We start from the raw sequence: 26,915 nt of genomic DNA on the forward strand, positions 1-26,915 counted from the left end.
GTGGTTCTGTGAAAGCAGGTCCGGCCAGAGAGATAGCTGCAGCAGAGCCACCACCGAGAGGTCCAGCAGTGTGCCGAACCAGTGTTGACGAGGCCACACCGGAGCTATCAGGATTACTCTCACCTTGTCCTGCTGGATCTTCATAAGGACTCTGTGGTTTAATGGCACTGGTGGGAAGGCATACAGTACAGCCCCCGACAACGGGAGCAAAAATGTGTCGGACAAGAAGCCCCTGTTGACCCCGTGACTCGAGCAGAATATGTGCCACTTTCTGTTCTGCCTGGATGCGAACAAGTCCACCTGGGGAGTTCCCCCCCTCTGGAAGTTCACGCTGACCACCTCTGGGTAGAATGACCACTCGTGGCGAGATGAGAAGGTCCTGCTGAGGTGATCTGCCAACATGTTCCTGGCCTTTGGAAGGTACGCTGAAGTCCCACATGCAGAAGTTCCACAGCCAGAGAGATACTTGGCAGAGGGCTGATGACCAGGCTCTGCCTTGCTTGTTGATATAAAACATTGCAGAGGTATTGTCCGTCAGGATCTGGACCACCTTGCCCTTCAGATGAGGCAGGAAAGCCTGGCAGGCCAAGTGAACCATTCTGAGCTCTCTGACATTTATGTGGAATGAGCAATGGTCTTGTGACAAACAACCTTGCATGCTGAAATCACCCGGGTAGCCTCCCCAACCCAAATCTGAGGCATTGAAGACCAAGGTCACAGACAGGGATGTGGCCGTGAAGGGGACTCCCTTAAACACCGATTCGGGGTTCAGCAACCATTCCAGGTATGACCATGTATGATCCAGCCATCTGACTACGCAGTCCAGGTCGTGCTTGTTGGGGATATAGACCGACGTCAGCCATGCCTACAGGGGTCTGAGGTGGAGCCGCACATGCCACACCACAACAGTACAGGCTGCCATGTGGCCCAACAATCTCAGGCATGTGTGAGTGGTGGTGAGAGGGTGGGCCCTCACATGCGAGATCAGGTGGAACATAGCTCGGAAAGAGGCTCTGGCCTGCATGGAGTCGAGTACCATTCCAATGAACTCTATCCGTTGCAACGGTGTCAATGTCAATTTCTTTTTGTTTATCAACAGACCCAGATTGTGACAGGTGGAATGTAGCAGATCGAGGCTCCTTTGCACCTGGTCCCAAGATCGTCCCTTGATGAGCCAGTTATCGAGGTACAGCTAGACCTGAACCCCTTAATGTCTCAGGTAAGTGTCTACTGGCGCCATACACTTTGTAAATACTCTCGGGGCCGATGAGAGTCCGAAGTGTAATGGCGTGAATTGGAAATGGCATTGGCCCACCACAAAATGGAGGAACTGTCTGTGTCCTTGGCAGATGGAGATATGACAGTATGCATCCTTCAAGTCAAGGGCGATGTACCAGTCTCCTGGATCCAGGGAGGGGATGATGGAGGCTAGGGAGACCATGTGAAACTTCAACTTCTTGAGATATTTGTTGAGGCATCGCAGGTCCAGAATGGGTCTTAGGCTCGCTTTCGGGATTAGGAAATAGCAGGAGTTGAACCCTTTCCCCCTCATTCCTTGAGGGACCTCCTCTACCACCCCCAGCTGTAGGAGGTTCTCCACCTCCTGAATGAGGGAGAGGGTAGGGTCCCTGAAGAGGGAAGGGGAAGAAGGGTGGGGGTGGGGTGGCTGAGAAGGGTGTAGCCCAAGGATATTATACTGAGAACCCAACAGTCCAAGGTTACTCGTGACGATGCCGACCGGAAGGGGCCCAGGCGGTTGAGGAAAGAATAGGAAGATGGATCCTGGGATCTGACTGGGGTGCCTACCTTGAGCGCACCATCAAAACGCCTGCATCTGGCCCCCTTGTTGTCTTGCAGGGCTGGACTGTGCAGGTGAATGAGAGGAAGAAGGCTGACAGCGTTTAAACCCTCTGTCTCTTTCTTTCCTCCTGTAGGCACTTTGTCGAGGAGGCCCCCAGGACCTAGGTGGTGGAGGGGGCTGGAATTGTTTTCTTGCAATCTGTGGCATGTGGAGGCCCAGAGAGCACAGAGTGGCTCTGGAGTCTTTGAGGCCATTCCTCAAAGACTCCCATCAGCTCTGAGAAGAGCCCAGTGCCCTCAAACAGAAGGTCCTGGATGAAGGACAACATTTCCTGGGACAGGCCCAAGGATTTTAGCCAAGAGCTGCACCTCATTACCACAGCCAAGGCAACGACTCTGGCAGATGAATTGGCAGAGTCCCAGGCCATCTGGAGGTAGCCTCTTGCCACTGCCTTGCCCTCCTCTAGTATTGTGGCAAACTCCTGGCCGAGGTCCTGTGGCAAAGGCCGAGGTCCTGTCCTTAAACTTGTTGTGGGAGTCCCACAGATTAAAGTTATATTTCCCCAGCCAGGGCTGGTGGTTGGAAACCTGGAACTGGAGACTGGTCATCGAATAAATTTTCCTTCCAAAAAGGGCCAGTCTCTTGGCATCCTTATCCTTATGTGTGGCACTTGCCTGACCCTGCCTGTCTCTTTCATTGGCTGCAGATACAACCGGTGACCGAGGGGGCAGTGTGTATAAAGGTATTCAAACCCCTTAGTAGGGACATAATATTTCTTTTCTGCCCATTTGGAGATTGGCAGCATAGATGAGGGGGTTTGCCATAGCACCTTAGCAATCTTGAGAACCCGCTCATGGACTGGCAGCATGACCCGTTCTGGGGTTGCAGCCGATAGCACGTCGAAGAGGATGTCTGACTGCTCTGCCAGTTCCTCAGCCTCCAGTCTCAGGTTGGAAGACACCTTCTTGAGCAGGGCTTGGGGCTTCTTAAAGTCACCTGGAAGACTGGAATGGGAGGAGTCCGCCACCACCTACTCTGGCAACAAAGATAACAATGGCACCATGGGGGAGGAGACAGAGCACTTTCCCCCTCTGGGGATGGCTCCCCCGGCATTGGCACCTGCTCTTCCAACCCCATGTCAGAGTCCGCACCATGTTCTGAGTGTGGTACTGGCGATGCAGGGGGGTCGCTTGTCTGAAGCAGCTAGGGAGAAGTGGTGCAAATAAGGCACCGGCATCATAGACACACCCCCATGGGTTCCAATAAGGCCGCAGGTGCTGTGCTGGTCTCCGGAGGTGAAGGAGATCAGTGCTTTCTCGGTGACGGTCTAAACTTCCGCTTCGACTCAGACCAATCACCTTCTGGGAACCAGGGTGGGGCTGTGGAGGCTTGTGTGTGGTGGCTCACTTTCGGTGTGGGGGACTGGTGCCTGGAACGTGGCAACCAACACCCTTCCAAGGAACTGCGATGGGGACTGCTGCCGTGGCAATGAGCAGTGCCGCACCGGTGGAGACTGATGCGTTGAGGGCTGTTTGGGGGATGGGGACCTGTGCTGGGGCATTCGCTGGCAGGAGGCATGCTGGTGCTGGAAATATGGAGGCTGGTGCCTTGAATCGGGCGATCCGCGCCACATTAGTGGAGACCACAAATGCGGTGCTGGGGATCTGGGCCATCTGGTAGGTGACAGAGGCTCTGGGGTCGGGGTTTGTGGCTGCGGAGACAGGGAACTACGCCTCTGCTCTGGGGACCAGCAGTGCTCCACTGTCCTTTGAGGTAGCCCCATGGCTGGCTTGCCCTTGGATTGAGGGGCCATAGTCACATCTGCTGCCAGGCACAGCATAGGTGGTACCGGAAGCCCCATTAGGTCCCTAGCTGCCTGGAAGACCTCGGGCATCGAAGGCACTAGTAGGTGCTGGGGTCCCCTACCGCTCCCAGGACTTGGATCTCTGGGTGGGCTAGGGGGCTGGCCGGAGCGGTACCCCCTTGTAGCTTCAGGACAGGCGTATGGCCTGAACTGGATCCTTTGCTCAACACACCCTTCCCCTCCTTGTTCGGTGCCAGGGTGCCGCGTTGCTTCTTCTGTCGTTTCTTGGGCACCAGCAAGGTGGAACGGTGTCGGGAGGACCCCGCTGCTGGCAGAGCGCGCTGCACCAGTGCCGAGGTATTAGGCGCAAAGTAAGAGCAGGAAGGCTCCTGTGCCAGGCAAAGTGCAGCCTCCATGAGGAGGGCCCTTAGGCGGATGTCCCACTCTTTCTGAGTCCTGGGCCAAAAGTTTTCACAGATTCTGCACTTCTCCTTTATGTGCGACTCTCCCAAGCAGAGGAGACTCGTGGTAGGTGCACGGAGGGCCACATGACCCTCCTCTGGGTCAACTGCCCCCCAGCAGGCAGCCCTGGCAGGGAGAGGAAGGGGTGGGGCCAGAGCTGGAGGGGAAGAGGCCAGGCCGGAGTCTCTTCCAGCCATGCAGCCTGGGATGCTGCCTGGTGCAGCATAGCGTCCAAGCTGCCTGGGAGAGTGCCTGGCTGTATCAGCAGAGGGCTACCCCCTGCCCAGGCTCCGCTTCTGGGGACAACGGCTGAGTGAACCAGAGCGCTCCCCCCCAGCCATGCTCAGAGTCGTCTCCTGTTCCCGGAAGTTGAGTCTGAGCAGGGAGCAAGCCACCACTGCTCCCTGCCCAGGCTCCGCTTCTGGGGACAGGAGCCGACTCTGAGCATGCTGGGAAGAGGGCGGGGTGAGGGGGTCTACTTCTACTCGTTCAGCCGCTGTCCCGAACATGCTGGGGGGGGGGGGCGGTGCAGTGGGAGGACACAGCCCCCCCACCCCAGGTAACATGTGGTGGGGAGGGGACGGGGAGAGCGCGGGGCCCTGCACTGGGGGCGGGAAGGAATCACTTGCCTTCCCCTTTAGCTGGTGCCCCCCACCAGTATGGGGAGCCACCAGTCATCTGCTCCCAAGCGCTTTAAGGAGCTGTTCTGGAGGTCGCTAACAGGCAAAGGCCTGCTGCAGGTGAGCAGGGTTTGAACCCCGGGGAATGGGGCATGCCCTGTCCTAGGGCAAAGTCCCAGTTGGGACTCTAACTTAGTAACAAACACTTTAACACTTAATCACTAACTAAGTACTAACAATTATATACAAAGAGACAGCCAATGGGCTGTTAGAAGATACTGCTATCCACTTGTGAAGCGAGAGGAAGGCGCTCTGACCAGCCGTCACGGGTGACAAGAAGGAACTGAGAGGGCATAAGGCTGGCGGCGCCTCATATACCGGCACATGAGTGCAGCACTCCAGAGGGCACCACAGCCAGCCCTACGGATACCCCTAAGGCAAAAAATTCCAACAACTGTGCGTGTGGGAGTGTGCACGCCTAGAACGGAATCGACATGAGCAAGCACTCGAAGAAGAATTGTTACCTATGGTAGAGTCTCCAGGACTTTTCAGTGTTAGTACCCCCATTTTAACATGTTGGACAGGCATGAAGTAGAGGCATAAAAATTCAAGGCAGCTCAGACAGCTGCCAATAAATCTATTTGAGAGACAAGAGGAGGGAGGTAATATCTTTTATCGGCCCAAATTTTGCTGGTGAGAGACAAGCTTTTGAACTTACACAGAGCTCTTCTTCAGGCCTGGGAAATGTACACCCAGTGGCACAGCTAACTACAAAGTGGAATAGATTGTTTAGCATAAATAGTTAACACATATTTCAAGGGACCATTCATGGTGAAGTGGCCCTGTAACTCCCCTCCCGTCCCTGGGAGAGGGGAAAGGCAGCTGGGGGAGGTGGTTGTTAGTGGGTTATAGATCATTGTAATAGTAATTTATGGTTTAAATCCATTGTCTCTATTCAGTCCTTGATTTTCAGTGTCTCTGTAATATCCTGAGACTGACATGGCTACAACCCTGCATACAATAAATCCATGGTCATTTTAAAAAAATTGTTTAACTTGTGCACAATGGGCCAGATCCTCAGCTAGCGTTAGAATGGAATAGCTCCATTAAGGGCTCTATGCCTATATACACCAGCTGAGGGACTGTCCCAGTTTGTTCAGTATTCATTGCACAGGAAGTTTTGAAATTACAGGTCTTACTGAAATAGCTACTGGTTAGTCTGAGTCACAAGTGACTTCACTGTTTCCTTCTTTTAACGCCAGCAGATTAGTTCAGACTCCACATTAATATAACATTAGGTTCAACACTGTTTGAGCAAAATTATTTTATATCAAGCCCTGAATCCCTGAGCTAGTAACAGGGAAAAACTAGCAGCAGGCTTCTAATTAGTTCAATTTAAATAATAATAGGATATTTTGTAATGTATCCAATGCGGGGTTTTTTTTAAGTAAATAAAATTTTCTCTTGGTATTAAAGTACTGTGTAACTGTCTCATCTTTCATAGATCAAGCAAAAATGAACCCCAGAAAATGCCCACTTGCTACTGCTTTTCAGCTGGTAGAACTAAATAAACTTCACAGCTCTTAGATCTCATTTTAATGTGAAAATTTAGTATACAGCAAGCATAGGACTAATAGTGCCTACTCACCTGTAATCAGGGGCAGGGCCGGCGCTAGGATTTTTGCCGCCCCAAGCAAAAAAGATTTTGGCCGTCCCCCCTTTTTTTCGTGCCCCCCCATCCTCCGGCTCTGCCCCAACTCCACCCCTTCCCCAAGTCTTGTAGCCAGTTTACTGAAATACTGTGTTTTGTACACATGAATAACATGGCTAATATTTTCAAAACTGCAGAAAACAGCCGGAGGGCAGGTAATGAGGAGGTGTTCCCTCATTACTTTTAGCCCACTGGTTAGCGTATTCACCTGGATGTGGGAGACCCCCCAATCCTAGTCCCCTTGCCACTTGAGGGAGAGTCATTGGAGAGAGAGAGAAGAGAGGCATGTGAATGGCTCTGTAGCCTTGTGGTTAGAGCACTTGCACATCATGTAGGAGACCCAGGATCCAGTCCCTCTGCTCCAATGGCTCTAGTCTATTTGCAACAGCTTCAATAGGAGACTGAGGGGAGCCACACATCAGACTATCCCATAGCCCAGTGAAGGCACTCATCTGAGAGGTGGCAGATCCCTGTTCAAAACCCTTCTCCCCCTCAGGTGCAGGGGGACTCGAATCAGGGGTCTCTCATATCCCAGGTGAGTACCCTAACCACTGGGCTAAAAGTTTAGAGGGAGGTCCCACCTACCAGCTTCTTGCAGAGGTGCCTAACTCCAAAGAGAAGCTCCTGGTTGAGAATTACAAGCAAAGCTAGGCCTGTGTGACACTCTGTACCTCAAAACAGCACACTGGAAACCCCCTATTTACCACTGTCATATAATTATGTTTTGTACAAAGTAGGCTTTGTGAGGAATCATTTTAAACGTCTTGATCTGTTGAACATTGATATCCTGTTGGATTGTATGTGCTATCATTGTATGTGAAGTTCTGAAGTTTTGCTATCTGTGTGTTACTGAAATATATTGTGAGGTTGGGAACACCCACAATAAGCCTTTAAAGGTATGACAGTGGAGTAGCCAGACACGCTGACAGCCCATTAAAGGGAATCCACTCTTCCAATGGCCATCTCAAAAGACTTTTTAGAGAGAACACGTAGACAATAGTGACTGCTTGACCAGTGGGGACTGCCTGATACCCATGTCAAAAGATCTTTCGAGCAAGCTGGAAGAAGCTATAAAAGAGGGGAAGTGACATCATCACTTGGCCTCTCCCCACTCCCAATTAAACACCAGGAAACAAGTCTGGACTCGGAGGAAAAAGACTTTGAACTGGGGGAGGTGGTCCCATGCCAGGAAAGAGTTCCAGCTTGTGTATTGAAGATCTGTGACCTGTTTGTACCATCTGTCAGGGTGAGACACTGCTTGATTCAAATCCTATATAGTTTGTAGAATTCAGACTGCGAATTTATTTTTTATTTCTTAGGTAACCAACTTTGGTCTCTACACTTGCTATTTATAATCACTTAAAATCTATCTTTCTGTAGTTAATAAATCTGTTTTATATTTTACCTAAAACAGTCTGTTTTGGTTGAAGTGCTTGGGAAATCTCAGCTCAGTTTACAAAGGCTAGTGTGTGTCCTCTTCACATCGAGGCAGGGGCAGACTGGGTAATGAACTTACACTGGCCAGGCTTCTGACCAGTGCAAGACAGTAGAGTTCTGGAGTGCAAGGCTGGGGAGCTGGGGGGAATTGGCTGGAGCCTCCCTATTGATGGTTCACAAGTACCTGGGAGATCATTCATGTAACTCAGTTGGGTGTGTCCCTGCTTGTGGATGTCTGTGTAAGTGCAGTACCTGCCAGAGGTTTGTGACTTGACACAGCATCACAGCGTGAGAGGGATACCCCAGGTTGGTGGGGCAGAGGGCTCAGCGGTTCCATGATCCAGTTTGCCTCTTGGGGATCCCATCACAGCACCTCCCTGCAGTCTGAACTTAGTTGCTGATCTCTGTGAGGGGGGTGGGACTTAGCACACACCCCTTAGGTCAGCATCTCCCAGTGGCTAGTTTGGGCAGATCACCACCTCGCATGCTGACTCTTGTGAATCGCTTTTTAACACTTTGTCTATCCTGCAGCCAAAAAAAGAAAGAAAAGAAAAAAACCCCCACAAAACCCACAGCACCAAGTCTCAGAGCCCAGCTCAACTGACTTAAGCTCACCTTGTGACATTAAAAATAGCAGTGTAGTTATTCCTGCTCGGGCTTAAGCCTGGGCTCTGAGACCCACCTCCCTCACCTGGTATCAGAGCCTGGGCTCCAGCCCAAGCAAGAATGCCTACACTACAATTTTTGGTGCCGCAGTGTGAGCCCAGCTCTGAGACTTGCTGCCACGGGGCTTTATTTTTTCCAGTGTAGACGTACCCTTATGTGAATCTCTCTCCATGTTCATTGTCTAGCGGAGTGGTTCTCAACCAGGCTCCCGGGGCCCCCTGCAGGGCCATGAGAAGGTTTCAGGGAGTCCGCCAGGGCCAGTGTTAGACTCGCTGGAGCCCGGGGCAGAAAGCTGATGCTCCACCTCATAGGGCTGGAGCCTGGGACCCAGAACCTTGCCACCTGGGGCTGGAGCCGAAACCTGAGCAACTTAGCTTCGCAGGGCCCCCTGTTGTGTGGAAAACCAGTTGTTATGGCACAGGTAGGCTGTGGCATTCTTATAGCTTGTTGGGGGCACCTCAGAAAGTAAAAGGTTGAGAATCCCTGCTCTAGGGAACTCAGGTACTGGACTGAAGCTTTGTGAACTGCAGTGTATTCCTGTGAATTTCTAGGCACCTAAAAGTTAGGTGCCATGATGCTCAGCGTCACAATGCCTAACTCCTTTTGTGCATCCAGGTCCAAGAGACTTTAATAGGGCCAGGATTTCTCCAGCAGTATCCCTCTCAAATCTCGCCTCAACATTACAGCGCTCAATCATCAAGTCTTTACTCAGTCAAAACTCCTCTTGAAATCCAAGGGCCAGATTCTTATCTGTTACGATACTGTAAATGCACAGTAACTTTTGACTCAGGAAGGACTTCAGACCGAAGCTCATATGACCTGATCCTGCCAAGTGCTGAGCAACTGTTAAGGATGCTCTACATCTCAAGGAATTGCTCAGGACCTTGAAGCATCAAACCCTGATTAATACAAAATATAGGGCAACCTTGAGAGTCTGAGCACTTTCAACTGACTAAAGTCAATGGGAGCTGAGGGTTCTCAGCACTTTGCAGAATTGGGCCCCCAGTGCACAAAAGACTGAGTATAAGATATCTAGTTGGGGAATGTTTGGTACAGGTCTTAAGTAGTCTCAGCGAATAACTTTCTAAAAACATTAAGAGAATCTTTGGAAATAAAAAGAACCCCTTAAAAAAGGGGGAAAGGAATAAATGATAGCTAAAGCAAGATGCTAGTTTAGAATAGTCTGAATACTCTAAAAATGCTTTTAAATGCATGATTATTCTTTGCAGGAACTAAATCTCCCAGTAATAGGACTTTTTTTTTTAAAAAAAAGAAAGGATGATTGCACACATACTATTATATTATTACCGTTTCTCCCCAACTTCACCCCAACTCAGTTCTTTATCTCAACCAGATATTATATCCTGTCTTTTCACTTGTAAGCTCTTTGTCATTTATTATATTTTTGTATTGGGCCTACCACAATGGGGCACAACCTAGCTGAAGCTTTTGGGTGCTACAGCCATATAAATGTTAAACAATCACCATCACCCTTGGTCTTCTGCTTTCCAAAACCTGGCAATAGGGAGTTGTTAAAATGATATTTTGTTGTCTGAAGTGTTGCAGTAGCTCTATTGTGAATTGACTTGCAATAAAAAAGTACGTTTGCAGTGTTGTTGTAGCCGTGTTGGGCTCTCTCAGATCTTGGGACAAGATAGGGGAGTTTTTTAACTGGACCATCTTCCGTTAGTGGAAGGGACAAGCTATCGAGCTTCATGACCTGAAGAGCTCTGAGCTCAGAAACTTGTCCCTTCCACCCCCAAAAGCATCCCAGTAAAATATATTACATGTAATCATTTGCAATAGTTGCCACAGAGATGATACGCGCCGGGGAAGGGAGGTGGTTCTTCCCATAACAAATGGGTGGGACAAGTTCTCCACGACAGACTCAATTTACTAAAATGTGGTCCACACAGGAAAAAGTTTGGGAAGCTACAATAAATAGTAATAACTATTTTTAAACATATGGTTGCAGTCTATGTAATGATAGCAACAGCAGCATGGCTAATTGTTTTGACCGAAGGCAACCGTAGCTTTGACTGGTGTATGATGGAATTCAATATGGGCATATCCAACACTGAAAGCCTTCAACTGTCTCAGAAGTCCTCTGTCATCCACGCATTTGGAAAGGGAAACAAAATGACATTATGAACTGGGTTAAAAAACAGTGCAACTTTACAAAAGAATGCTACGTTTATTTTCAAATGCTGTAAAAAGCCTCATATAAATCTTTTATAATGCTTCTATGTAACTTTCCCCACCACAACCAATGCAACAGTCCAGGGGAAAAAAAATAGCAGTTGTCATTTAGACTCAGAGAATGAGCTTTTGTAATATGAACAACATTAAAAGGACAAGGTACAGCATGTTACAATGCTTGAAATTACCCCACACTGTATGCAATGACTTAGGTTTTTAATAATTGACCTATAAAAATAAAATTTACCTAACTCGTCAGCAAGGCAAATTAACAGTGCAAATGCAGTCTCAACAATATTCAATTCTGAATGCTGGCAACATTACTTTGTACTTTTAACCCCTTCTCACACAACAAAATAATCCCCCTGACCATCATTTACTGCCTGTACCTCAGTTAATTAACCCATGCTGATTCAAGAGGGACCCAAGTCCAAAAATTCAGCTTTATTTCAATCCAAACTTCCTCCTCAGTTTGGGGGTAGTCAGATACAGGATTTTGGTTCAGGCTCACCTCTATGCAACTGATGATTTAACAGTTTCTCCTGCTGGAATAGGTTAACTTCCCAGAAAAAAACCTTTTATGAATTGTATACCCCATTCCACATTTAACAGAAGTTAATAAAACATAGGCATGGAAATCAAAACTTCACAAGGTTGCAATCATCAAGCCATTTCAGGATCTTTGGTACGCTGAGAATAAGAAAGAAAATGGCACAATGACAAACACTGGCAAAAGAAAAAAAGATAAAATTAACAAGCAAAAAGATATGTTGCACTTCCTTGTTTTTGGAAAGCCAGTGTAGATAAACCTTCTGTTGCCTTTAGATCATTACAGTGTCATTGTTTTGCCTTTAAAAAGAATTCCCACTACCCTTCTAAAAGCAGTATACTAGTATTTTCTTTAATTTGACTTGCTGATTAGATTAAAATAATGCCATTTTTTCAGAAAATAAATTCGACTATCATGATAAGGGAGATTATTATGCTAAATATACTGCAGTAAGTCTCCCTAACAGTGTAACTCCTATGTGAGCATTCATTTGATTAGCCATCAGCAGTTTTATATGCAAATTATCTTTAGTGTTATGACTAGGAGGGTGTAGCTTTTTCCCTGGTGATAAACCAATTAATATGTACAGACAAGTCAGTGTAGTAGATAGCTTTAAGTTCAATGTATATACTTCTCCTCTCCCCCCCCACACAAATAACCAGTTTTTCTGAGTGTTTGCTATTTTCATGAAATCTCCTTAATAAAATTACCTTCAGGTATCTTGGAAAGTTCAATCACATAGGGCACATTTTTTTTAATCTTTATAAAGAATGGCTACTTACTCTGTATTAACTGTGGTTCTTCAAGATGTGTGGCCCACATGGATTCCACTTCTGGGGTACATGCACCTAATAAGTGTGAGATTAGATTATTTTGAAGAGCAGCATCTGTTGAGGCCGCATCTGTGTCCTGGATGTTCTGAGGGCATAAGGGCCAGAGAGGGCCCAACCATCCCTCAGGGAAGGTGGTCAGGCTGTGAACACATCTCGAAGAACCACAGTTACTGTAAGACAAGTAACCTTGTTTATGTGATTGTCCACATGTGTGTCACTTCTGGTGCCTCACAAGCCGTGACCTCACTGTCAAGAGATCTACTTGCACTCTGTTTAAACAACAGTTGCAGGACAGCTCTGCCAAAGTGGACATCAGATCTGAAACTCTCTACTAAGGAATAGTACTGAATGAAAATGTGGACTGAGTCCAGGTAGCTGCCCTACATAGCTCAAAAAAAGGGAATGCTACTTAGAGAAGTTGCAGAGGCATGATGGAATGGACCCTGATCTTCAGAAGTGGAGCTACGGAAGTTGATTAATAAGTATAAGAGTGGAACCTGTCCTATGTTGGTATGCGCTCACTGTTGAGCAAGAGGAGGAGTATCTTTCTTCCACAGGTGGAGCTACCCTTTTAGGTGTTCTCGGGAGCTCTGTACCAAGGTGAGAGGCTTCTTTGAGGAAAAGAGCAATGTTGTCTCTGGTTGTTTGATGACTGTTAAATTACTCTGTGTATGGGTGCATGTACACCAGGAGAGGAATGCATGTGGACAATCACTCAGACTTTTACAAATATGGTTGATGGTTTTTATACTGTATATTTATATCTAAAACCCACCAGGTCAGCAGTAAAATAATGGTGCTACAACATTAGCCCATGTTGCTTTTTAAAATGATATGTTTTTCTCCAGGTGGATTAGATGGCTTACAGTACAAACAAAGCCACAGTACACAGAGGCATAATTAACCTTTATACACCCATAGGCAGTGCACTTACAAAGGGATGTATGATCCTTTTATTCCAGTACCTTTGTATAATAAAGTTAACAAAAATATTCAAATATTAAAAAAAAAAAAAAAAAAAAGCCAGCTGGCACTGCCAACCAATTCCTGTAGTAGTCTTAGAAATCCTAATCCCGTAGAATTTCTTTGTGAAGTCGATGCGCACCAGAGTCATTGTATTGATATCTACGCCAAGCAGGCCTGGTGATGCAGCTACCTGAGGTTTTTTTTGTTTGTTTTGTTTTTAATTTTGTGGGGTTTTGTTTTGTTTCACAACTTCCCAGCTTTCATGTAGGAAGGGATAGAGCCACGCTGTGTAAGCCCTTCAAACCTCTTGTAGGTATAATTGAGGAAAACCCAGTCTTTGGATTTGTAGTCAGGTTCTGTGGTATTTGGCACTGGAATGTAGAAATCAAAAGGAAAGAATTAAAAACATTAGTATTGCTGGTAAGAGAAGTTGCCACACAATGTCAGGCAAACAATCCTGAAGTTGGTTCTCTCTAGCATCATAAAGACTACAGGTGAAATCCTGGTCCTAGTAAAGTCAATGGAAGTTTTGCCATTAACTTCAGGAGGGCCAGGATATCACCCGGCATCTTTGAGGAAGGAATGCCCTTTATATTGCCTGCCACAGTAAGATACTGATCCACAACTGTGACCACAATTAAAAAACCAACAACTTTTAGGAGTTCACACGCACACGGTATCCCACCAGAAACAGCAGCAACAAATCAGACCTTTCCCAACAGGACTATATCACTCTATATTTACACTCTTCTTCACTACTTAGTGCTTTTGTGATGTTTGTAGAACATTTAGGAGAGCTAACATTTTACTTTATGAACATCTAATATTATTCCAGTGCTGAACATAGAATTGTTCTTGTAAAATAATTACTCAGAATAAATGTTCCTATAGTTCTAGGCCAACATTTTCAGACGTGGTGCTGAAAGTTAGGTTCTCAAGTTCATATTTAGGCATCAAAAGAATAAGCAACATTTTCTGTGATACTGTGTATCACGAATGCCTATTAAAGTCAATGGGAGTAATAGATCCTCAAAACTTATGAAAATAAATCCATGTAATTTAATTAGCTGCCTAAATATAGACTTAGGTACCTAACTTTAGGCATCCAGGTTTGAAAATTCTGGCATTAAAGGAGGAGGAAAACCAACTTGCCATTATATAGGAGCCATTTCAGAGTTACAGAAAAAAAATTAAGATTTTGGGTAAGTGGGAGGAGCTAGAAAAATAGTAAAGACTGTTTGACGCCAACATACTTAAGCATGCATCTCAACACACATAAATAGTATAACTGAAGCCAGGGAACCCATCACCTTGCAGATTCAGGTCTCATACATTTAAGAATCTCCTGCTATATGCGGACCTAACTTTTTCAAAAGTGCCTATATGACTTACAATGAGAATTAGGTTGCCAAGGATCTAACAGTCCTTAGTACTGCTGCTTGTCTATCGTTTAGATGCTTTTGAAATTTTGCCCACAAAGAATATAACATTTGCTTCTGGCTTAAATTTCAGTGTTACCAAACATCTGAAACCAATTAGTGCAATACACTTTACCAGAAATGTGGTGATATTGTCTATATGGTGAAATCCTGTAGCTGCTTACCGTTAAGGCAACACACCTTCTCTCTCACACCCCCACCCCCACCCACCCACCTTCACACACACACCCCCACACCCCTTTTCCCCCTAGATTAACTCAATATTAAAAGCTATCTTTTCACGCTGCCCGAGAAAGAGGATTAAGGAAGGGGTAAGTTCACAGATTTACATTTTTTTTTATTTAAATGCAATTCACTAACAAAGTTCCCAGATAATCCAAACACAGTGCAGGTCTGAAGTAGCTGGATCAAGATACTGGAAAAATGAATATAATGGAGATAAAATGTATGGTTATATTTTGGGATGTGTTAGATACGACTGCAATTTACAAGGTCTCACCTGGCTGTAAAATATCAGATTCAGGAAATTCATCAAAATTGGAAGTGTCGTCAATACTTTTGATTTCTATAGGAATTGCAGCTGGCCTCTCCCTACACACAAATAAAAGAGAACCGAACAGTAAGAAAGGCTTCATTACCTTTTAATTTTGCTACAGGATGACAATATCCCCCTTGTAAACACGAAGGTCAAGATCCTCAGCTGGTGTACAATGTTATACCTCCACTGACTTCAACTGACCTAAGTGAGCTGTGGGATTGGGTGGGGTGACCATTAAGGAGAAATATGGGCTTTTACATATGAAGGTACGATATTTATAAGACACAGGTTTACCTTGCATCCTGAAAGGATGGTAGCAGCAGCAGTCCCTACTGGCCATATTTTGAGTGCCACTGAAGTCAGTTTTAAAAGAGATGCCCCTGTGTTTCATTCATAGTTGCAGCCTTTTCTCCTTTTCATTCTCTTTCTCCATGTGATTTCTGTGTATGATTTTTTTGTTTGCTATTTTTATTTGCTGGGGTTTTTTAATTTTCTTTTTTTTCCTCTCCTCAAATGACCTGGTCAGAAGGCTACATGCTACCTGCGGGTGACCACTGGCTGCTCTCGGGGAACTGGCCACATGTATTTTCAAAGCCATGAGCTATACTGGCAGCCTGTTACAGTACGGATAGCTGTGGGAGCAGGGGGAGAGGTGGGAGGTTTCTAAGGTCTGGCCCACTGCAGCCATGGGAGCAAACATGCTGGAGGTAGGTGAGTGCAAATCAGGAATCACTCTGCTTTCCCTGCCACCACTGCTTTCTGTCCTGCATCACTGCAAACTAGTCTGGATTCTCTCTAGTTTAGGGAATGTTAAAAGACTGATCAGCTCTATGAATGTCAGTTTCCCTCCTCTGAGAACAAGGCTGGAATTGCTTGTTTTTCCCAAGAGGTACACTTTAAAATAAAAAGCTAATTAAGACAAGTTATTCCTGCCTTTATAGCATATGAAATTATTGCTACCAAGATTTAGATCCAATATACAAAGCACATCTATATACCTGATATGTCCCCAGTCAACTTCTTCAAAAAATGGATGATCTTTTATTTCCTCTACTCCATTACTACCAATTCTATTTTCTGAATCAATACAAAATCTGACGGGGAGAAAAGGAAGAATGTTACAATCAATGCAGAAAGGAGCCTACAAAATAAATCATTGTACAATCCTGTAGAAGAAATTTTGTAAAATCCTTTAAAATTGTTTTATCTTTGGATTGTTCAACATCCCATTACACCTAGAAAAATCACAGAAATAAAATGTTGTCCGTCATATTATAAAAGGCACAATGCTACAATGGTAATATCTCATATTTCCCCTCCAGCCCCAGGCTTCTGTGACCAAGTTGCTGCCAGGGCTGGTTATTATTCCAAAGCAGTAACAGGAAGACGTTTAGTTTCTTGGAATTTCCAGTTTCTCTATATGGTCTGGCCCAAGAGAGATACCTTGATTTTAAAGCATCCATTTCTGCTAAGTACGTGCTCTTTTTAACCAACCTCCAAAACCTCCTTATCCGCCCGCATTACACAGCGGCACGTTCCACCAGACAAGCAGTCAGTGCTGCGCTGTGATTCAGCCTCCTGGAACTGGTAGCTTAGCCACCAGACAATTGGAGAAGCAAGTGCCTTGTCAAGCATCCATAATGGAGAAAACAACAAGGCCCTTTCAAACAAAGAGCCCAGTCCCTCTAGGTTCTAAGCCACCCATTGATCTCATGGGAGTTGAATCCACTCAGCTACTTGCAGATTGGGAGCGTGCTGCATGACACTGTGCTGCCCTCCCATAAACCCCTTTGCTGACGGACATGCTGCTTTTGTATAAACTGATGTTGCTTCTGAAAGTTGAGTTGTTTAACTACATTCCACTTCTGCTCTCACGTAGTCATCTGTTCCGCACGGAAAGCAGTAGACAATTTGTGCTCAGCAGCAATTGTTGTCCAGCAGATCGAAGATTCTCTCCATTATTTCAGGCAACAGAATTACAAGAGTGTGTGTTCGGCAGTTGCTAACACACTCAGAGAAATTCATTTATAAGAATCAATCTGGGTAACTGGCTATACCTAAATGATCACAACATCCAGATTCATAAAAGATGTTACCTGCCAAACCTTCACAGAAACAAAACTCTTTCTTGCCAGCACAAAGCAAGTTCTGACAGGCATTTCAGTAATGTAACAAGTCAGTCAGGTTATAAATTGACTAAGCCATACTCCCACAAGAGTAATATTCTTGGCTTACATCTGAATGGCACTTGTAGGAAATAATTTCACACCTCAACCTTTGAATATATCAAAGTACCCTTCTGCCAAAAAATAAAAAAGCCAATGAAAAATTATTTCTAATCTGATCCTTGAAACCAAATCCCTACAGGTCAATCAATATTAAGTAAGGAATAAACACCACCACCACCAAGAAATGGCTTTTGGAAATGTGATTTTATCCAGACAGCTCAACAACTCTATATTGGGGTTCTCAGGACAAATTACTTGGTGGCCTTGGAGTGCAGCCACCAACTCTTGCTGGTGGCCACTCTCACGCTTTTTCCTAAAATACTTAATTAACTTTAGGAAAAACAAATAAATATGCACATATATACATCCAAATTATTGTAATTTATTCATTGCTAGCTAGTAAGTCAGTTGTGAAAAGTGATATTAAAAAACATACAAGTATCATTTACTCAGCCCCAGAAAACGTGGGGGCAAATTAAGCCCTGGCTGGGGGGGTCAGGGGGAGCGAGGACCATGGGGATGGGTGGCTGGATGAGGCAGCAGGGGGCCAAAGCCTGAAGCTGAGGGGAGGGGGCTTGGGGACAGCCCAAAGCTGCGCGGACAGAGCCTGGGGCCCACCACCACGCATTCAGAGCTCGGGGCTGGAGCCTGAAGCCCCATGGCCAGAAGGTGAGGAACTCACCAAGTGACTGCTCCTCCACCGTTGTGCCCCAGGTGTCTCCAGAGGGGGGCAGGGTCCAACCCTTGCTGGAGGCCCCAGCAACCAACACTAAGGAGTGCATCCAGGAGCAATGGGGAGTGGAGGGAAGGAGGCACTGCTTTGCTCCTCTTACCCCCCATCACAGCACAGGATGCTATGACTACAAGAAAAGCTCACGGTGGCCACATGCAACCACAGTGGCTGCATTTGAGAAATGCTGATTAAGTCAAACTCCATTATATCTGCTGTGTTGTTTTGTTTGGCTCTGAATTGATGTGCTTTACGTGCTGGATGCTGTTCAGTTATTCCAGTTCCCCGATGGATAACAAAAATCAAATTTTCAAAAACATTCTTTTTTTTCAGATCTGTTCTGTCTCTGTTGCTGGAGACAGACACTCCAAGAGATTTGCAGTTGCATTATTCCTGTTCCCTCATGCAAAGCATTCAGATGAGAATTTGGAACAAATTTTTGTGAGGTGTAATTGAAAAACTGAAAAATTGAAATATTTACCAAGAACAGATGAAGTGGATAGCGGAAAGAGTGAAGTGGGAGAGGTACCTGGATGGGGTCCTTCAACTTCTCTTTCAACCTAAAACCTTCTCTGTGTCTAAAATTAAAAGATGCTTTGATCTTCCACTTGATTGAATAATTTATCCCAGATAACTGTGGACCATTATTAATAATTTTTATAGTGCTTGTCACAAAAGACTGCTTCTAAAGTTATATCTTTTGAAAGGTAGCTGTAATAAAGACTAATGCAGCCTATGCAGCCCACGCATCTCATGCTTTACAAGACCAAGTATTACACACTAAAATCTATTATCACTGTTCTTTTCCTGCATCCTCATGATCCTCCCTTTATTCCTCCTCTCTCCCCATTTCTTATATTCTTTCAGGGCCCACTCATGCAGTCCTAATACAGACAGAACTTCCATTGAATGGGGGTTCTGTCAGCCTCTGATGAAGTGAGCTGTAGCTCACAAAAGCTTATGCTCAAATAAATTTGTTAGTCTAAGGTGCCACAAGTACTCCTTTTCTTTTTGCGAATACAGACTAACACGGCTGCTACTCTGAAACATTAGTCTAATTAGTCTAATTCAGGACTTCCCTCCTTAGGGCCTACTCTTGATCCCATCAACTTCAGTGGTAGCAGAATCTGGCCCAGCGAGCTGAACTTCCATCCCTGTAAAGCTTTGCCTCAGGAAATGGTTGTATGGGGAGAAGGAGAGGAGTTCAGCACCTTTCCACACTGCAGAAATGAGTTTCTCTACACACTGGAAAATGAACATAATGGAAGATGATCATGTCTATGGGTCTGAATGGCCGCAAGTGTTTTAGTTACTCACCTTAGAATTAAGTCCTTTGCTTTCTCTGAAATGGGCACCTCTGGAGGAAATACCAATGTTTCTTTCCAGTTCATAACTTTCCTATAAGTTTCTTGTGGCGTTTCTGAGCAGAAAGGTGGATACCCTATATACATGGAAAAAAGCTTAATGAGCTTTTCCAGCATTAGAAAAATGTACTTAGGCCCAGTCTGCCATAAAACAAAGCCATTTTGCTACCTCTCCCTCAAAAAGTTCTGCATGGCAATGTCAACGAAAAAAATTCTCTTCTTGAAAACTACCAAATACCTTTGGAATTGTAAAATTAAAGGTTAAGGGGACTGAATCTGTAACAATTTTTAACAGTGAGGCTGATCAATCACTGGACCAAACTACTAAGGGAAGTGGTGCATTCTCCATCTCTTAATGTCTTCAGATTAAGAGTGAATGCCCTTCTGGAAGATCTACTTAGTTGAACATGAATTGTTGGGCTCAATAAAAAAAAGTTACTAGATGAAATTCTATGCCCTGTGTTATACAGCAGGTCAGACTCAATCATCTAATGGTCCCTTCTGACCCTAAAATCTATCCCGGGGTTGGTAACAACATACCTATTAGCATTTCATACATAATCACTCCCAAAGACCACCAATCACACAACTTGTTGTACCCAGTCTGCATGAATACTTCCGGAGCAATATAATCTGGGGTCCCAACAGTAGAGTATGCCTGGGGGAAAAAAAGTAGGGGTTGGGTGGGCTCTTTATATGGGTTATACACTCACCATTTTAAAGTTCTGTGAAAAAAAAAACGTATTGGAATGAATATATAGAGTACTAATATTTAGTGGAAAAAGGGTAAGTCATTTGATAAGTCACAATACATAAAACTCAAAAGAGACCGTTCATTTAGATACACAAGCACAGAACCAAAAATAACTTTGAAGTTAGACTGCCCCCCCGAAGTGTGACGAGACCATAGTACATACAGACGGAAATATCAACCATTTCTTAGATCACAGTTATCTACATTTTAGCCTACCGTATTACTAGTAAATTACAAAAGAAGTCAGAAAAAGTGTACATTCAACATCTGACGCTCCTGAAACACTAACAAACTGTTCTGTATATGAGGGCGTCTGCATTGCAGAATTAACTCAGGCTCTTATGCAGGTGTTTCCCCTAACATGGCTCCCATTCACACACAAAAAAGTGAGGTGTGCTTTGTACCTGAGCTCGCTGGCCTATCCTGGGGTACAGGTTAAAGCTAGAGCTGGTCAGGAATTTCCCAACGGATGGAAATTTTGAATGTCACTCATCTCTACTTAAAGCCAAAATGCTAATTACACTCAGGGTGGTAACCTGCCTACTTTGCAGTGAGGACGCGGGCTCAATCACTCAACTGCTGATAGTTTTCCAATGCCTTCCCACAGATCCCACTCCATGCCCAGAAAGACAGAGACGTTCTCCTATAATTCACTAGGAAACAATCACAGAGCATCTCATTTTACTGCAGTGCAAAGAACCATGGGATGAGACCTCAGAAGTCCTAGTGTCTCACACAAGCAAGTACAGTGCCAGTGTTGACTCAGGCCAGTGGACATGGCTTTATGGTTTGGCTGCTCACACCCAAACTGGGCCCATCCAGGGGCTCTCGCCCAACTGCCAATCACCCAAGTTAACAGTGCAGTGAAGACACAACCTATAAAATTACAAAACACACAAGCAAATAGGTGTTTTGAAAAACAAATGTGTCAGATATTTTAAACCAGCTCAACCACCAATGTAAATTTTATCGAGTCAAGAAATGCCAAAGTTAAGGGTCAGAGAGCAATGTTTGCTTGGCTGTACTGCACACATGCAATGTTTATTATTTTTTCTATTTACAAATATTTATTAATCTTTTCAAATACAGCAAAGACATACTTTTGTTGTTATTTTATGAGTTTAATATGTTACAGTTTGTGATTTACAAAGCATACAATCAATTATATGAACTCAGTTGTACAATGTAGTTGAGTTACCTTTACTGGTGGACTGTTTTTGAATATCCTTACTTAGGCACTAATCATGCAAACACTTGTTGTTAGCATTAATTTAATGTATGACGATAGCACTTAGAGGACCCAACTGAGAGGGGGGCCCCACTGTGCTAGGTAATATACAAACGTATGTAAGAAGCAATCCCTGCTCTGAAGAGTTTCCAGTCTAAATGACAAGACAAACAAAAGGTGGGAAGGGAAACAAAAGCACAGAGAAGTGAATTGACTTGACAGCAGGTCCAGTGGCAGAGCCAGGAATAAGTGCTCCAAGTGGCAGATCTGTATAAAAGTTTCCATGGCTCCATGCTATGAACATTTATACCAACTGAAGATCTGCCCTCAGGTCTTGTGACTGAATTTGGTGCCTTAACTACTAAACCACACTGCCTCTTGACTACAGTGGAACTACTCACTGCTACTACACGAAGTTAAGCACGTTCATGTTTGCATGATCTGGGCCTTTGAGATTTTAACAAACTGTTCTGTATATGAGCGCGTCTGCATTGCAGAATTAACTCAGGCTCTTATGCAGGTTGAACATTAACGCAGACTTGAACATTAACGCAGACTTTTAAAGTTTGTCTGTACAAAGAGGTATGTGCAGACAACTTTATTTCTACAAAACGTAAATAGGTTCCACTGCAAAGTGACTCACCAACTGTCGTCTGTTCTTCTTCCACGTTTCTGCTTTTCTCTTTGAGTTCATATTCTGAAATGCTTAGTTACAAAACAGAGTTATTAGACATTAAAAGATTTGTGAAAGAGTACAAGAAAGAAAGAAAAAAAAATCAGCCCGATTGATAACATGTCGTTTTTACAAAATAATCTTTTTGTACCTTTAAAATGCCCAATTACAGATTTTTATTTTTTTGGTAGAATGGAAGAGGGAAAAGGGAGGTTATGTCAAACAATTCTAAGCTGCCTGGACAGGGAATGTTTAAAGTGCAATAGTAACAATAATGATATTTGATACAATGATCCAAGGATTTCTTAATGTTTTACAACATTAACTAACTGAAGCGCAACACCTTTATGTTGGGCCTGGTAATGTATATACACAGATTACTCCTTCCACCAATAAAATACTGGCACCTCTGACCATGGCAGCCATTGCACAGCAAAGCTGGAAGTTAAGAACAAGGAATCCGAATTCAACCACAAGGGGAATTTAGATCAGAAGCATGTAATTAGTTACCTACCATTGAAATGTGACCATGGCAAACAGGATGACACCCTTACCATTATGAAAAGTTTCATCAGATCATTACTGATTCCAATTGATGAGGACATGCTAGCAGAAAGAAAGTTTCCAGAAGTACAGGGTCCGCTAACATTATGGGGGATGGGTTCAATTCAGACTCGGAGAAAAGTGCCACCTACAGAATCACCAACACCATCTCCTTCCTCTAATGCCTAGCTATTCTGTGGAGTCTTCTCCCATTCAAAAAACAACTCAACCCAACCCAGTCTTGCTTATTCTGTGAAACCTAACAGGCTTAAAATTACAGTGTGGAATGGCTGCAGTCTAAAGCCGTTTAACACTTTAACTAGAACACGTTTATACTTACAAAAGTCACTTGGTGGATTGTGTGTGAGGTTCCTGTAGAATTCAGTTCGATGAGCTTTCTTTAAACCAGTGCATAGTCCAAAATCAGATAGCTTCACATGACCCTACAGAATCAAGAGAAGATAAAAACATTATTGGAAAAGTTGAGTGTTAGAGGGAGCAACGCATCTTAATAACATTACCTGCTCACTTCAGAAATGCGTGAACTACAGATTTGTGCAGGATTATTTATCTAGAGGGCATTATAATGACTGAATCTTTATACAGCAAGAAAGAATGATTTTTTCTTAGCAGGGGAATCATTGCCTCTTCTTTGTAATGAATGAACTATGCTTAATTATTCCAAAGAATTTTGGAGTTTTGTTTGTTTATCTGATGCTTGGGGTTAGAGGGAAAAAATGGAAAAGTACAATACTGTTTACTTAGGAAGTCTCAACTAGGATGAAATATACTTTAAAAAATTTAATATCGTGTTTTAATCCAGTTTTATAGTTAGATTTAGAAAGATACAAAGGTGGTCATCAGACTCACATACGGTAACAGACTAGTTTAGATTCTTGGCTCTTACCAGTAAATCTCCCTTCTGATCAGTTAACAGATAAAAAGCCAAATGAGATAATGGCATCAAAAATGACAATGATCATTTAAAAGAAAAACTGAACATTTATGTAGCATTATCGTATATTTTGTACTTTATGCTTTTCTTAAAGTAACAGACTGCAACAACAATTAATGTATGTGAATGTGGTTTTAGCTCGACACTACAGTCTGCAAATATATGGACATTGTGGATGGGTCTTTTCTAGCATCTAAGAAGATCCCCATTGTAAACACTTTCAGTAAAGTGAAACAATTTAGTGCTACTTTTGCTATGCTAATTGTATAGATGTTCTACAAGATAAAATATGGGAGGCAGATTCTGATTTCACTCCCACCAGTTTAAACACTAGTGTAATGCTAACGGATACAATGGAGTTATTTCTGATTAACACACATGTAAGGGAGATTGGCATCAGACAGTAGAAGTTTAAACTTAAATAGTTTACAAACAAGTTACATGCCTTGGCATCCAGCAAGAGGTTATCTGGTTTAATATCTCTATGGATGAATCCCAGCTGATGAATGGCATCAATGGCCAGCACAGTTTCAGAAAGGTAAAATTGTGTTTCCTCTTCTGTTAAAGTGTCTTTCTTCATAAGTAAGGTCATCATATCACCTACCCACAGAGAAAAACACATTAGAAAGACCAGTGCATTTTAATTACCCAGGATAGCCCTACTGGAAATGTCAGTAGATTCCATTAGAATCCTACAATTGGCTTCTGCAGGTTTCAACTGCACGGAATTGCTAGCCCAATAGACCCATTGTTACTCTGCTTCAAAGCCTGTTTGCCAAATTGGACCTAGCAGGAACCAGCTGAAAATTATCAACTGGATTTTTAAGTAGGGTACTCAGTGAGGTGGAGTCAGTTTAATTACGTATCTCCTAACATATACCACACAGTAATTGTTTTCAGCAATAGCCACTTTCACAGTTATTGGCATCTGTAGAGAACAGCAGAACAGCTGATTACAGGAATTATTTCATCCAAAACCACAACTATGATTACAGATGTTTTAAGGGCTTAAAAAAAATGAAAAAAAAAATGCAGGAATGGTGATATCACTGACACTGAAATTTAACATAGCATAAAAATCCCATTAAGATTGCTTTTGTCATCAACTACATAAAAAAAGGAATAAATACTTTAAGCACTGAGCCACTGAACTCATTGGTTTGCTTTTTACCTCCAGGTAGGAACTCCATGATCAGGTAAAGATTCCTTTTATCCTGAAAACTATAAAACATTTTCACCACCCAAGCACCATCCGCTTCAACCAATATGTCTCTTTCTGCTCTGATATGGGCCACCTACATGCAGATAAACAAATTGTCATTAATAACAAGGACAATTATTACTTTAATATTAAATTGTATATCTAGTTACTGTAACAATCACTACATTGTTCATGATCTCTGATGAAGAAACTGTTTATAATCCTGTGTCAGGGTGCTGGGCAACAGCAGCTGAGCCAGCACTCTGGTCACTGTAACTAATTAATTACTCTAGAGTAGACCTCATTACGAAGAGCTGTGCCTAACTGATGGGCTGAGGAGAACGAAGAGGCTAATTAGCCCATCAGGCAGATGATACAAAAGGCACAGGAAGGAAGGAAGGAAGAGAGGGGAAGCAGAAAAAGAGAGAGAGAGAGATCTCCCCTGCCTCCGGAGCTGAGGGCTCCCTAGGACAGTAGGCATAAGGCTGTACAGCATATAAAAGAGTGGTGGAAACACTGTGGTAAATAAACTGCATGGAGTGTTTTTACCAATAAAAGGTCTCTGAGCAGTTTGTGGGCTTGAACAGAGAGGCAGGAACAAGCCGCCCTGGTACACATCTCTGCACAGAATCTCTGTGAAGCCAACTGTGAGAGAATAACTATATGGCAGTCATGATTTTTTGGAGGCAAACTCCTGATTCAAGAGACTATCTCAAAGCATTCCCAAAGGCAGGATGCTGTTTGTAAAGGGTGTTTCTATTTTATGCATAATATTCAGTAGTTGAACAGAGCTTGTGGAAAATGGAATTTCTTTGGATGTTTTATTGAAACTGGCTATTGGATTTTTTTTATTTCAAGAAAGGCATTTTTTTACATATTAAAGTACAAACCCATGTCAAGGTCTGGTCTGTAATGTAACTTTCCCGATTGTGAATTCATAGATACCTGCAAATGGCTGGAATGTAATTTGAAAGGCAATGTGAAAGCCTGGTACAAGTATTGGGTAAAGTGTAGGATCTTGTCTTAAATCATGCAGAAACAGAGGTAAAATGACAGGTGGAGTATTATTATTGACAATAATTATCAGACCTCTCATTTATGTAACCACAGTAAGTGAGCTGATAACTGTTTTGTATAATACGTTCCTTATAGCACAATTGACTATGAATCTTCTCTAATAACAATGGGCTGGTTGCTAAATTAACCACATCTGTAGAAATGAGAGATACATTGGTACTGCCAATTTCAGCAGTTTTTACTTCACAGCCTGTTTGTCTGGCAGAAGACTAGTTCCATCATCAATACAGGTAAAATACAAGTGCCTGAGCTGCAGCAAAATATCCCAAGTGATATTCTGTTGGTTGAATACAACTTACGAGCAAAACTTTTGAAAAATATTAATCAACTCTTCACAAAATGCAATGAGAAATATCTTAGGCTTTGGGACACTTATCTGAAAACCGTTTACAGAGTAGTACAGGTGGAAAAGCACCGTGACGTGCTATTTTTGTCTGCAGCACTGGCAGTTGGGAGAACTGTGGTGCTGTAAAGGGGGAGCATTTTAGTGGAAAAGAGGCTTGTGCAGAAAGACTACATGGTATGATGTAACTCAGTGAGGTTCGCTGGAACTTAGGGATAATGCAGCTAAGCACTGTATCCCATTGTGCACTGAGCGTTCCCTAATTCTTAAAGAAATTGATATATGAAGAGTTGAACAGTAATCCCTGACAGCTGAAGGTTTTTCATGCGTCGGATACAAGAAATTATTAAATAGAAGGAAATCATCTTACATGTTTCCAGCTTTCAGAGCTATTTTCACCAAGCAATAGAGAGATCTGAACTTTAATGCAATTTTTTTTACCCCCCTACCTCCCAACTCTACTGGCCAGAAATATTTATGCGATGACAGTAGACTTCACATTCCTCATTCAGTCACCTACCCGCAGCAGCCTACTCACTTCAAGTTATTTGCCTACCCCTAATTAAGTGATCCCATATTACTACCTTGAAAATGATTTCTTTCCTCACTCCCTCCTTTGCAGAATAAGGATATTGCATACAATTAAACTTAGTTTAAAAACAAATCATGATGATCTCTCCCAATGTCAACATAGTTGAAATTGTGTAGATTTTATTGCATTTATCTTCAATGTGTTGTTCCTATAGAACACATTAGGCAGCTGAACATTGAGCAAATGTAGGCTCCCTACTCC

At 43.6% G+C, this 26,915-nt stretch overlaps 1 protein-coding gene across 4 annotated transcripts in view; it reads right to left on the reverse strand.

Moving 5' to 3' along the window:
• Positions 1-10,675: 10,675 nt before the first annotated feature.
• The window catches only part of STK38L (serine/threonine kinase 38 like), a 60,620-nt gene continuing 44,380 nt past the window's right edge, over positions 10,676-26,915 (reverse strand). For all 4 annotated transcript variants that reach the window (XM_048825916.2, XM_048825923.2, XM_075121481.1 and 1 more), the window contains exons 6-14: positions 24,673-24,796; positions 23,947-24,101; positions 22,887-22,989; positions 21,974-22,035; positions 19,889-20,006; positions 19,302-19,425; positions 16,025-16,120; positions 14,988-15,079; positions 10,676-13,420 (exon numbers count right to left, since the gene is read on the reverse strand). In XM_048825916.2, the coding sequence (XP_048681873.1) occupies positions 13,293-13,420; positions 14,988-15,079; positions 16,025-16,120; positions 19,302-19,425; positions 19,889-20,006; positions 21,974-22,035; positions 22,887-22,989; positions 23,947-24,101; positions 24,673-24,796 (1,002 nt within the window). In that variant the 3' untranslated portion in view covers positions 10,676-13,292. The remainder of the gene's footprint in view (positions 13,421-14,987; positions 15,080-16,024; positions 16,121-19,301; positions 19,426-19,888; positions 20,007-21,973; positions 22,036-22,886; positions 22,990-23,946; positions 24,102-24,672; positions 24,797-26,915) is intronic.

Source organism: Caretta caretta, chromosome 1, assembly GCF_965140235.1.
Source record: "Caretta caretta isolate rCarCar2 chromosome 1, rCarCar1.hap1, whole genome shotgun sequence".
Taxonomy (NCBI): Eukaryota; Metazoa; Chordata; order Testudines; family Cheloniidae; genus Caretta; species Caretta caretta.